This window comes from Vigna angularis, chromosome 8 (genome assembly GCF_016808095.1).
Source record: "Vigna angularis cultivar LongXiaoDou No.4 chromosome 8, ASM1680809v1, whole genome shotgun sequence".
NCBI lineage: Eukaryota > Viridiplantae > Streptophyta > Magnoliopsida > Fabales > Fabaceae > Vigna > Vigna angularis.
The window spans coordinates 9,640-23,360 of NC_068977.1; the positions used below are offsets into that span (position 1 = coordinate 9,640).

At 34.3% G+C, this 13,721-nt stretch overlaps 3 protein-coding genes across 3 annotated transcripts; all 3 read right to left on the minus strand.

Moving 5' to 3' along the window:
* Window positions 1–619: 619 nt before the first annotated feature.
* LOC128193635 (cytochrome P450 82A3-like) lies at window positions 620–2,666 on the minus strand. Its single transcript, XM_052867600.1, has 2 exons — window positions 1,657–2,666; window positions 620–1,509 (listed from the first exon to the last, which is right to left on the minus strand). The coding sequence occupies exons 1-2, from the start codon at window positions 2,632–2,634 to the stop codon at window positions 880–882; spliced, it is 1,608 nt and encodes a 535-aa protein (XP_052723560.1). The 5' UTR covers window positions 2,635–2,666; the 3' UTR covers window positions 620–879.
* A 2,929-nt stretch (window positions 2,667–5,595) lies between these two features.
* Window positions 5,596–8,143, minus strand: LOC108323709 (cytochrome P450 82A3-like). Its single transcript, XM_052867507.1, has 3 exons — window positions 7,513–8,143; window positions 7,027–7,358; window positions 5,596–6,225 (listed from the first exon to the last, which is right to left on the minus strand). Exons 1-3 carry the CDS (start codon window positions 8,141–8,143, stop codon window positions 5,596–5,598), a joined length of 1,593 nt encoding a protein of 530 aa, XP_052723467.1.
* Window positions 8,144–9,782: 1,639 nt separating this feature from the next.
* LOC108318821 (uncharacterized) lies at window positions 9,783–10,961 on the minus strand. The gene has a single exon (XM_017556258.2). It carries the CDS (start codon window positions 10,899–10,901, stop codon window positions 10,017–10,019), a length of 885 nt encoding a protein of 294 aa, XP_017411747.2. The 5' UTR covers window positions 10,902–10,961; the 3' UTR covers window positions 9,783–10,016.
* Between the last annotated feature and the right edge of the window lie 2,760 nt (window positions 10,962–13,721).

Sequence of the window (13,721 nt, forward strand, 5' to 3'; positions counted from 1 at the left end):
CTCAAACCAAGAAATATTATTTGCACTTCTGTTAAAATCTATTCGATTTTCTGTTTAATTTTGCTTTATATATTGATAATCGTGATCATGAACTATTTTTACGAATGTAGTTTAATATCACTTTATTCATATTTTATAACAATTCTATCATTTTAATTCCTGATCATTTCTTACTTAATTTTCTTCTCTTCATTAACAATAATTTTTTAAAATTATAAAATTTTTAATGCAGCTTATTATCATTGATATTCTATTCCCATTTTGATATCACGGATGAAATTAATTTTTCATATTTTACCAAATGTTATTTTTAAAAATCAAAGTAAAAATACTTTTAATAAATTCAAATATCTTTAAAGGCTATTGTAGCAACTGGTGGTAGCTGTCCAATTTATTATCGGATCATGTTAATAATTTTTTTTAATAATTTTTTGACAATAGACTATGTATTATTATTTTATTAATTCGTTAATATATTTGAAACGGACTAATACAAATTATTATATAAATTATAAAAAAATTGTCAAAAAATTGTTAAAAAAACATTTTTCTTTGTCGTCAGAAGAAGTTAAGTAATGAAGCAATGACAAAAAAAAAAAAGGAAGCAGGCAGCCAAAACTGAGTATGAAACACTATTGCAAGGAAACAATAAAATGAAATCAAAGGGTTACATTGTTTGATGGCAACTAAATGAATGCCACATTCATCTAGCTAGGAACAAAACTATCACATTCTTACATAACACTTTCAAAGGAAAACTCGATTTAATAAACTTAAAATAGACCATAAACTATCACTCTATTGGACAACATAAAATAACTAAGCACAATCAGATCACTACTAACATAATTTAGAACATGCACACTACTAACATAAGGATTACAAAGATTCATAATAGTTTGGAGGTAGGCGTGGCTTAACCAAAACCTCCAGTGGAGTAGCTCTCGTATTGACAAATCCAAACAACTCAGTCATATCAACAGGTTCAGTCGAAGGATTTGAGATGTCAAAGGAATGCAACATATTAGCCAAAGTGAAATGAAGCACGTTTAAGCCAAGGGACATTCCAGCACACATTCTTCTCCCACTTCCAAAGGGTAACAACTCAAAATGTCGACCTTTCAGATCCACATGTTGGTGAGTGGTGAGGAACCTTTCTGGTTTGAATTCTAAAGGATCTGACCAAACACTAGGGTCTCTGTGGATCTTCCACAGGTTATGCATTAGTCGAGTTCCCTTTTTTATGTGGTAGCCACCTAAGATGCAGTTTTCTATGAATACACGAGGTGATGAAAGAGGTGCTGGTGGATACAATCTTAATGTCTCTTTCACTATGGCTTGAAGATACACAAGTTTGCTTATGTCTGATTCTCTTATGTATCCATCTTTCCCAATTTGCATGTCTATTTCTTCTTTAGCCTTTTCCATTGCAAGAGGATTTCGTACTAGCAGACTAAGTGCCCATGTAAGAGTAACAGCAGTTGAATCAGTTCCACCCAAAATCAATTCCTGCAAATATGTTCAAGCTTCACCAAGAATTCTTCGAACAAAAACAGGAAATAAACTGGAAATACTATTCAATATTTGACAGAATACAATTTTGCTTCCATGTCCATGTTCATAGCATTTTAGTAAATGGCTCATTACTATACTTACCAGGGTAGTGGCTTTGCAAATGGTATCAGCATCAAACCCATGAATCGGAGCCCCATTAAGTGCTGAAATCATCACATCCATGAAGTCTTGATCGCCCTTAACCTTTTCACCCAAACCCTTCTTCTCACGGTGCTCCTCCAACCACTCACTCAACAACGTGTCCATTTCCTTAGCCGTTGCTTTCATGGCCTTCTCATGGCCCCCCAGATCCAACCACCTCAAGCAAGGAACCCCATCAGCCACAGTGAAAGTGCCCATCAAATTCATGAACTCATCTAAATTCTTCATAAACCTTTCTGCCTTCTCCTTGCCCTCCACATGCGCCACACCAAAGTACCTCTTCCCCACCACCATCCTCACTATTATATTGAAAGTCAAATGTTCAAACCACTCTTTCATGTCCACCAAAGTAGCAGCACCATAACTAGATTCATTCTCCTTCTTGTTGTTTACACTAGTATTGCATAAATCGCATAGCTCTTTGAATGAGGTTTGAATCTCTGAGATACGAATGTGGCTGAGTTGCTCTATTCTGCGGTTGGAGAGAAACTCTTTAGTCACAATCTTTCGAAGCTCTCGCCAATAGGGTCCGTATGGAGCCAACCCTACGAAGGCTTGGTTGTAGGACATGACTTCCACAGCAACGAGTTTAGGGCGTGATGAAACGGCAAGGTCGTTTGTGGTGAAGAGTTCCTTGGACATTTCCCAGTTGCTGAGCACCAAAGCATCTTTCAGACCGAGTTTGATGGTGAACAAGGGTCCATACTTGTCAGCCAAAGCAGCCAAAGTTCTATGGGGTGTTTTTGAACCATTTAACAGTGAAAGATGACCAAGTATTGGCCATGCACCTTTCACTATAGGAGCCCGTTTCTCAGAAGAAATTCTACGATATAGATAGAAAAATAACAAGATTAGAGAAAGAAACGATGCAATAAGAGTGGTGGTGTTTAAGGTTAAGCAATTTAGGAGAAAGTCCATTTTTGCTTGTTAAGGTGGAATGTCTTGAAACTGTTTTTCTTTCTGCTTTTATAGGGAAAGCATGGGTCTAACCTTTCTGCATGGCCACATGTTTGACCAATATGGCGTCATTTTTTGTTTATAATAATGAATGGAAGCTTGTGTGGAATAGTCAAAATTTTTGTAATGTTGTGTATGAAATATAAGATATTCTACTATAGCAACTTTTTGTTACGTGATCTGCAAGTATTATAATATATTAGTCGATAGTTCTGCATAATAGAGACAAAACTTGGAGACGAAACAAGGGTTATTATGAATACTTCAAATATTGATTTTTTTTTTTAAAAATACATTTTTTTTAATTTATAAATAACTTTTTATATTACTGTAATATTTTTTGTTTTTGTTCCTACAAAATTAAAATTCAGTATTTCTATTCTTATAACATTTATTTTTACTGTACATAAAACTTATTTTAGGAAACTCCGAAAGTTTTACATTGACCAAACCCACCTACTAGTTTATTTTAAGGTGGCTGAAGCGAATAATTGGACAACCTTGGTGACCAAGGATAGTTGACCAGGAAGGATAAAAGTGTAGCAGTGAGACATTGACTCATGTGACCAATAACAAGACCAACGCATTCATGCATCTTTCACATTGAATATAACTAATTATAATCAAACAGAAAGAAAGAAAAGGAAAAGGAAAGAGTAGAAAATTGTTATAATTAATTTTAGTAGAAAGATGAAAAATAAATTTTCTATGCTTTTTGAAAAATACAATTTGAAATATATTAAAAAGTTTCTAATTACGTATTTTAGAAACATTATGAAAAAATATATACTTATAAATATTACATTGACCGAAGAACGTGATTGAAAAATAGGAGATAAAAACGTAATAATAATAATGAGAGAACAAAAATTATATTCGTTGAACCTAAACTCTACTAAATTTCGTTTAAATAATCAAAATAATTATAAAATAGTTTAAGTTATTTATAAAAATAATCACTATGATATATTGACACAAATTGTGCCCAAATATTAACAGGGACATTAATAATATGCCAATTTAATTATATTAATATTTAAAAGTTAATTTGATATTTTTTTTACGTTATATATCTTATAGTACTGAATTGTAATTGGGATATATATACGGAAAAAAATGAAATAGTAAAAATTGATAAGCATCACCGTTTTTTGCTATGTATACTTTTAAACTCGCACAATAGACCTTTTTTTACACAAAACCGTTGTCTATTCAGACACGGTGGCAGTTTCGTAATTAACGAAACCTTATAAGCCTCGGTTCAGACGAGACCGGTGCCAAAAAGAGATCTCACTTCGGTTGTGAAGGCAACCGGTGCCTAATTATCAGTGTCTGACGTAGTTTCTGACGCGGTTAAGAGAAACCCGAGGTGAAAGAACTATACGACATTGGTTGGTAGGAAGGACCGAGGCATAAGCCTCTACTACCTCAGACCCGAGGCATATAAGCCTCTCTTTTTTTTCCCAAAATTTTCCCCAAGTTAACCTAGCTCCCTCCGCACTCTCGCCTCCCCTGGCTCTCCCTCCCTCCCTCCCCTGGCTCTCGCCTCCCCTCCCCTCCCCTCGCTCTCGCCTCCCTTGGCTCTCGCCTCCCTCCCCAGGCTCTCGCCACCTCTCGCTCTTGGATTCTTCTCTCCCTCCATTCCATTGCCGCTTCTTCCTTACCCCCGCGAACCTCCCACAACTAAACCACACCACGCCACTGCCAGCCCCAGATCTACCACCGTTTCCGTAAAGAGCACGCGATGAAGAGGAAGGAGAGGCATCGCGTAGTCGGCGGCGGCGGAGGAAGAGCAGCGCGCGACAGAGGAGTGGACAATCTCCGATGAGATGCGGCGGCTGGAGGAGAATATCGGCATGGCGGTGGCGGATGCGGAGGGCGCGGGGGCGAATGCGGAGGGCGCGGAGGCGAATGCAGAGGATGTGGCGGAGGAGGAGGAGAAGCGGCAGAGGAAGCGGTGATGGCGGAGGCGGAGGCGGAGGCGGCGATTGAGGTGGCGGAGGCGAATCCAGAAGCTTTTTTCTCCAGATTTCATTTCTTTTTGTTTTGAATTGAATTGAATCTGAGTTCACACCGAAGATTTGATTTTGTTTTGATTTGTTTGGTTCCTTTGTTAAATTGAATTTGATTTTACTTGTTAAATTGATTTGTTGAATTGAATCTGAGAAGGATCCTTTGTACCAAAAAATTTGTTTTATCTGCCATTGAAGCGTGATTTAAGCGTGTTTGGTCTGGTTTGTTTGTGAAATTTTTTTGTCAAGAAGCTTGAGCAAAGACATAAAAGAAGCTTGAGGCACCAAAATGATACGAGTGGCTAAAGAAGAAGAAAAAAAAATAAAAAAAAAGGACCTTACTGCCTCGGTTCAGGCTCCAACCGAGGCAGTAAAGGGAGTGAAACGATTTCGGTTATTAGAACCGAGGCCTAATCGTATCATTATATGTCCCGTTTCAAAACCGAGACATAAAGTCCACCGCTTTTTACCTCGCCCGAATATGCCTCGATTCAGGAACCGGTGTCTATCAGCGAAAATAATCGCTATTATTTCCCTTAACTGTACTAGTGATTAACCTCTCTTTTTTAATTGTTCAAACTCTTGTTCATAAGTACCGTTTGAGAATTTAGCTAAGTTGCTCAAAGTCAAAACTACTGTCGAAATAATGTAAACAAATTTATTCGTATTGATGTTGGTTGTGTTAAATTCTCTTTAAATTCACAAGGGAAGTAGGAGATAATATGATCTTACAAGGAAGTAACTAATCATACAATAAAACCAGATGCACACAAAACTGAAAATCTTTATCTTTCACTCACTTCCACTGATAGAAATTCCATGATCTGTAACAATGTTGCATGACAAATTTAAGATTACAAAGTGTAGTTTTAACTAATTTATTAGAACAGATAATAACACTGCTACCACATCACATGGATTCATAATAGTTTGAGGACAAACGTGGTTTAACAAGAATCTCAAGTGGAGTAGCTTTTTCATTGGTCATTCCAAGGGCTTCTCTCATATCAATAGTTTCATTAGGTTTATTAAATATTTCAAAAGAATGTAAGAAATTAGCTAGAGTTAAATGAATCATGTTAAGACCAAAGGATATTCCTGGACATATTCTTCTGCCACTTCCAAACGGTAGCAACTCAAAATTTTGACCTTTAACATCAACATCTCTGTGAGTAGTAATAAATCTTTCTGGTTTGAATTTCAATGGATCCAACCAAATATTAGGATCAGTTTGGATCTTCCACAAGTTTGTGATTAATCGAGTTCCCTTTTTTATGTGATATCCACCTAACATGCAATCTTCTGTGAATTCACGAGGTGCTGAAAGAGGTCCTGGTGGATACAATCTCAGTGTCTCTTTCACTACTGCTTGAAGGTATACTAACTTATTCACATCTGACTCACTTATGAATCTCTCTTTCCCAATGTGAGTGCTAATCTCTTCTTTTACCTTTTCTAATATAAGAGGATTTTTCAACAAGAAACATATCACCCATGTAAGAGTGACAGTGCTTGTATCCGTGGCACCCAAAATCAGTGCCTGCAGATATCAAATGCAAATTCTATAATTAAGAAAGATGTTAGGCAAACAAAAATTTTACTTATAAATTAGTTTCTATTAATATTAATAATATAAGTAGCTAAAATTTTGGTAATAATATAAATTAGTTTCTAATTGGAGTATTGATTCTATTTAGCACTTTTAAATTAATTGACATTTTGTAAGACTTGGTTTATAAATTTGAATACCACTGGTACCATGTTATCTTAATAGATTTTTGTTTAGTAAAAGAAATCATTCAGTAAAATTACATGTAAGAAACTAATGAGCTTTCAGTTAAAGTTGGAGTTTTTATAAAAATGAAAAAGATACCCATAGATAAACCTAGAGTAATTATCATATAGTTACTGACTTTTACATGTAAGAAACTAATGAGATTTCAGTTAAAGTTGGAGTTTTTATAAAAATGAAAATGATACCCATAGATATAAACCTATAGTAATTATCATATAGCTACTTACTTTTAAACATGCCGAGGATGTTAAAGGAAAATAATATTTGGTAGTGTAATGAAATGTACGGATTAAATATACGGAGGATTTGAAAGAAAAATAATATATAGTTGATACTTTAATATATTAATGTTTTAATTATATTTGTTTATACATTTTAATAATATTATTATATTGTTAGAATAGATTATAAAGAATTTTGTTTTATAAGGCGCGCGTAAAGTATAATTTTTCTTTAAATGAACCAGAAACAGATTAAAGAAGCAATAAGAAGACCAAATTTAAGCATATACAATCCATGAAAAATTGTTATATGCAACACACATACCAATGTTGTGGCTTTGTTTATAGTAGCAGCATCGAAGCCATCGATGGTGGCACCTTCAAGAACTGAAAGCATCGTATCCATGAAGTCTTGGTCGTCACTTTCAACACCCTTTTCACCAAATAAAGCCCTCTTCTTGCTGTGCTCCACCAACCACTCATCTAAGATCACATCCAATTCTCTGGCAGTTTCTTTCATGGCTTTCACTCCCAAATTCATCCACCTCAGAACAGGAACAGCATCAGCCACCGTGCACACTCCCAACATCTGCATGAACTCCCTCAAAGCCTTCACACACTTTTCTGCATCTTTCTCACTAACCACTGCGGTTTTACCTATTGCCAAAACAAATCTCTCTTCAATATATCTTTAAATTCAAACAACAAAAATGGAAAGAACATTCTTTTAATCACACTTTATAAGGTTTTCTGAGATGCAAGATCAGAAGAGAGAGCTTCTAATGCTTGTTTTTAGACAGAAAGATTTTACCAAATAATCGCTTCCCAGCCATGGTTTGGAAAACTATATTGAACACCAACTCTGTGAACCACTGCTTCATCTCCACCACCACACACTCATCACTCCCCTTCTTCTCCGACCAAACATGAAACAGCTCTTTAACAGAACTTCGAATCTCAGAAACCCTAACGCGGCTTAGAAGCTCCGTTTTGCGGTCGGAGAGGAACATGGTCACAATCTTCCGTATCTCACGCCAGTAAGGACCATAGGGTGCGAACCCAAAACTTGCTTGGTTGTACGCAACGTGTTCAATGGCCACGAGCTTGGAGCGAGAGGAGACGACGACGTCGTTTGTGGTGTAACATTCTTTCGTCATTTTCCAGTTGCTGAGAACCAAAGCGCGTCTAGAACCGAGCTTGATGGTGAAGAGGGGTCCATATTTGTCAGCCATGGCTGCCAACGTCTTGTGGGGTGTTGGTGAGCCCCCGAGAAGCATGAGATGGCCGAGTATGGGCCATGCACCTGAGGCCATTGGAGGTTCTGGCAGATTACTACCGGCTTTGGAGGGACGAAAGAGAAATAGAGAGAAAGATAACAGTAATGTTAGAGAAAAGAGAGCAAGTGCAGTGGTGTTTAGGTTACTCACAAGGAACAAATCCATTTTGCTAGGGTTGATGGAGGAATGATACAAATGTTTATATGTGTTTATATGTTGCTTATATGTATTTTTAACTTAATCAAAGAGTATCTAAATTAAGGGATACCAAAACTTCTTTTACTTTTTAAGATTCATTTCGTTTCTTATTATAAATTTGTATAAATTTGTGTTAAGAAGTGAATTTTAAAACTAACTCAATCTTATAAAATCGGTTTGTAAAGTGAGGTTTGTATTCACTTATATATTATTAAATCGGCCTTATCCCTAATAGATGTAGAACTTCCAATTATCCCTAATCAATGTAAGACTTTCAATACAATCTTTCACGCGGAGGTATATACATTTTGAGTGTGAGACTCAACCCCAAATAAAATTGCATCCACTTATATATTATAAATCGACCTTATCCTTAGTCGACGTGGAACTTTTAACCGTTTGATTCAATTTAATAAATGATGATGTTACATTTTAAAAATAACTAAATGAAAAATATAAAGGGGTAAAAAAAATAGTAATTCATTGGAAATTATTGTCATATAAGAGACGTTTAATCCATGACACTTGCACTACTGTAATAAGAATGTCACTTTTGGTGTTTGTTCAGCAAAACTGGCACACTTGGAAGGATAAGACGTCTAGCACAACTGAACAATTCAAAACAGACAAATAGAGAAAGAGAAAGAGTTGTTCTATGCTTATTTTAAGGTCAGATATACGAAAATAGTTAAGTCGGCTGAGAATAAAATGAAATGGTTACAATCTGCACATTTGTTTAATATTTTCAAACATCTGCCCCATCCCATAAAAAACCGTTATGTTTGGTATAGCTAGTCATAGATTCCAAGTACAGGATTGAACTAATTACTTAATTAAAAGTTTTAAAATTTTGCGAGCAAACTTTATTTTGTCCAGGGATCGATATTAAAGAAAGGAAAATTAATATTTATTATTAAATAGATTCTGTTATCGTTAATTAAATAATTTGATACTAACATAAATATCCATTTATTACATTAAATGTTACTTTATACTAAACTTACTTTAAAAATATCTAAACAATTTTAAAATAATTTTAATTTTTTAACTTTTAAAATTATATTAGAGTTGGCTAAATTTATTCAAATAACACCACAATTTCATCTATAATAATATACGTAATAGTTAATTTGATATTTTGGTAAACTTATTAAAAGTTTTAATAAGATTGGAATTCAACTTACTTCTTCATCAGAAGCTAATTTCTTCTTGTTATGGACGTATTCAGCGCGTCAATTTTGTTATATTTGGTGTAGCTAGTTATAGATTCCAAGTACAGTAGTTATAGATTCCAACAAGTTTGACCTAATTATTTAGTTAAAAGTTTTAAATTTTGACAGGAAATTTGATTTGGTCCAGAGTGATATTAAAAAGGGAAAATTAATTACTGCATTGAGCTTTTGCAAGCAAATCAAGGAAGACAGTTAGGTTTGAGATTTTCATTTCCTATTTCCTCTTTACATAGAAATTGTGTTCTACAGTTAAACAAAGTTATTTTATATATTTTTTATCAAACACCATCCATCCAAGATATTCCTTTTAATTCAAAATCGTAAAACCATGAATTTTATTCTTTAATTTACGTTAAATATAAGAATCAGCCTCATATTTAAAATTTCAACCGTTATATTATAATTTAACCAATTACATAATACTTGGTAAATCTTATTATAACAAGGAAATTTTGATCACAAGCGTAGTTGGTGGCTTATTTAATTGTTGCTTAATAGTAGTACATGCAACTGGTTTCAGCATCTATGAGATTAATTACTTGACACACCTTGGCCAAACACATGCTACACTCGACGATTATTCGACACTTATTATCAAGTTCTAGTTCTTAAAACCCATATAGATTGTTTAAACCTTCCCTGTCATCTTGTCTTGTATTCCGTCTTACCCCTGAATATGTGGGTGCCATAATCGCGTTAGGATCGTTACTGTGTCCAAGCCCCAGATTGTGACCAAGTTCATGCAAACAAACAGTTTCAACATCAATGGTTGGTGATGACCCTGTAGTGCTCCAGTTTTCATCTGCATCCATGTGCATTCTTCCATCATCTGGAGCAAAAGCGTGTGCCAGAACCCCACCTCGCCCATCAAATGGGTAAAAATCAAAGTGTAAGCCACGGTGGAAGCCAGCGACTATGTCAGATTGACCAGTGGTTTCAGTGAACGTGAAACTGTTGTTCTGTCCCCAGGTGTTAAAGGCATTCCTCAATGCTTGTTTAAAGTCATTCTGGCTGACGGAAACAGATGAAGGCATTCGAGTCACTCGATAGGTTAAGGTAAACTTGCTCCATTTTGGATTTCCTGGGAAGTAAGTGTAGTTTTGGGGGGGCGACGACGACGACAAACCATTAGGGTTAGGGTTAGGAGTGGCTGTGATATCAGGCAATCCACAACGTGGGAGGCTCATGGTTTCGATGGTTTGATCATCCACCACACCACTGGTGTGCAAGCCATGGAAAGCTTGGTACTGTTTCAGAGCAGATTCATCGTTTGCATCGAAGTTGTTGTCGGAAGATGATTTGTCGTTTACTTGGTAGCCTAAATTTTTGAGGTGGCTTCTGAGGATGCCTACGCCATCCGCGTTTTGTCCCCTACGAATGCCCCTCAGGTTTTGGAGAGTTCTTATAAATGGAATTGCACACTCGACAGAGGGAAAAGGATTCAACGCACAGAGTACGAGGAACAAGAGTAAAGGTTTTAGAGCAAGAGACATGGTTGGATAAAAAAAGAACTAGGGTTTCTAGTTTTCTAAATGTTTGATGTGTATTTTGGTGCATGGATGCATGGACATTTATAAAAGGAAGGGGAGTTGGGATATTCTAATTGGTGTGGTCAGATGCATATTAGAAAAGATTTTTTTTATGTAAAATTCAATGTACTTTAATTACTCTGTAAATTCAAAAGTCTTATAATCTTTTATTACCTTGGGTAACACCTAAAAATTTATTGGCTACATCTAGAGGGTTGATTTATAAACTTCAGAATTTTATAAACATATGTTTACAAGTTTTACGAAAAAAATGCTTGTTGTTTAATTTGAAATTGGTAATTTTGATTGAATTAACATCACTACAATTACAAAAAATGTGTGTATATAAAATAATTTATCACCTTTATCAATCAAGAGAGTTGAGCAAAAATTATTCTATATATCAAGAAACAAAATTAAGTATTGTTTCAATTTAGACGGTAAAATTGAGTGAATATTATAACAAAGTTCTAACAAATTCTTTTTTAATATTATAATATATATAATAAAAAAAATAAACTCAGTTATCTTTTGCTAAAATATTTCTTTCATTTAAGATCTTAACTAAATAAAAAAAAAATTATAAGAGTTAAGCCCAATTAAGCCCATATAATTTGATCAGGTTTTCATCGATCATCTATCTTGGAGTATTGGGTCAAATTCCTGACGATCCAGATGGTACATAGATCCCAGTGTTGAGCTAGAGTGTATGAAACGTCTGAAAAAGTTCGTTAAGTCTATTTTGAATACTTTCTTATCAAACTTTTTCACTTATTTTGTTTTAATTAGTTATCTTGTTTTATCAATTTTAAATTTGGTGTCATCTCCTCGCACAATCGCTTTAGTTTTCTATCTAGTGCTTCACTTTCTCTAGTGTCATCTTTTGGTACGTTTCTCCTTTAGTGTTCGTCTCTAGCTATGTAATAATTTATAACTTTATTTATTTTTCTTGTAAAATTAAGAACTTATTGGTTTTATTTTAGCTTACCAATGAATGACAACCAATCGTGTCATACTTGATTTAAATTGACCTTTTAGGTCGGCCCACTAATGCAAAAAAAGAGTTTTCAACGTTGTTAGAAAAGTAGTCCCTATATCTCAAGTCAAGAAGGGGGTAAATTGAATTTCAAAAGTTTTATAAATCTTTAAAGAATCTTGAAATCACTGATAAAAGGTGTTTGAATCAATCAAGTAAAGAAATATAAAGAAAGACTAAAAACACAAAGATTTATACTTGTTCAATTCTCACAAGCCTACATCCAATCTTCCCTCAACAACCTTAGTTGGGGGAGGGGGGAATCCACTAATCAAGATTTGAGTCCAAGAATACAATGATACACTCAATGTTATCCTTACCACACTCAAATCTTAACACAATCAATACAATAGAGGATACACTCACTCTCACACTTGGCCTACCCAACACAGGTATCAAATCATACACAAAGTATAAGAACCTAATGAGATTACACTCAAGTAGTGCAGAAATATCAGAACAAGTAAGCTCTAGTGAGTCTTGATGGGTTTCTTGATTCCTTCTTCACCAATGTAACTTCAAAACCTCAAAGAACTCTTCTTGAGAATGCTTGTACTCAACTCAAAGAGAATGCTAGTATATGTCAATCAAAACGTTAAAGAGTCACGACTCCAATCTGATTTATATAGAAAATCAGATTATGTCTCAGTTTAATCGATTAGATTAATAACGTAATCGATTATGCTTTTTTTTCTGTTTTAATTGATTAGATCACTTATATAATTGATTAATTTGACACTTATGCCTTATACTGCTTCTATCAACTAAACTAACAGATTAGGTTATTGGCATAATGGATTAGACTAATGTTTCTGTTTTAATCGACTATGCCATTTATGTAATCGATTAAAGTATCATTATGCCTTGTTTCACTTCATTTCACATAGTCTAACATATTAGATTATCTGCATAATAGATTATGCCTAACTTTTTTTTAATCGATTATGCTACTTATGTAATCAATTATAACATACAGTTTTGTCCTGATTTTGCTTCCTATGTGTTCTTACTTCTTTTAATGGATTAGATTACTTATGTAATCGATTAATACTACCAAAATTATATATTCATGACTTGTTTAAGCCTATTTCACTTATCTACACATGATCTATACATCTAGCATAAACATGTTTAATGTTTTAAACATTTATTCACCAATTATGTTGTGCAAGAATAATTAAAACACTTTCTATTCATTATTAACCACTCATTATCAAAAACTAATATGAGTGGAGTCTAATGTTCCCCTATCAACACAGGTGATCAATTGGTGATGTTTAACAAGTCCCTGTAGTAAAAAAAAACTCATGGTGACAAATTTGCAATTTTAGTGAACTTTTAAACAACGGTTATTTAAATAATCGTCTTTAAAAGTGAAAATGATGACAATTATAGAAAGAACCATCGTTAAAAATGCAGTACTTTCAATAATCCTCTGAAGACAAACGTGGTTTAATAAGAATATCAACGGGAATAGTTTTTTCGTTGGTCATTCCAAGGGCTTCTCTCATATCAATAGCTTCATTAGGTTTATTAAATATTTCAAAAGAGTGCAAAAAATTAGCTAAAGTTAAATAAATCATGTTAAGACCAAAGGATATTCCTGGATATATTCTTTTGCCACTTCCAAATAGTAATAACTCAAAATTTTGACCCTTAACATCAACATATCTCTGAGTAATAATGAACATTTTTGGTTTGAAAACTTCAATGGATCCAATCAAATATTAGGATCAATTTGGATCTTC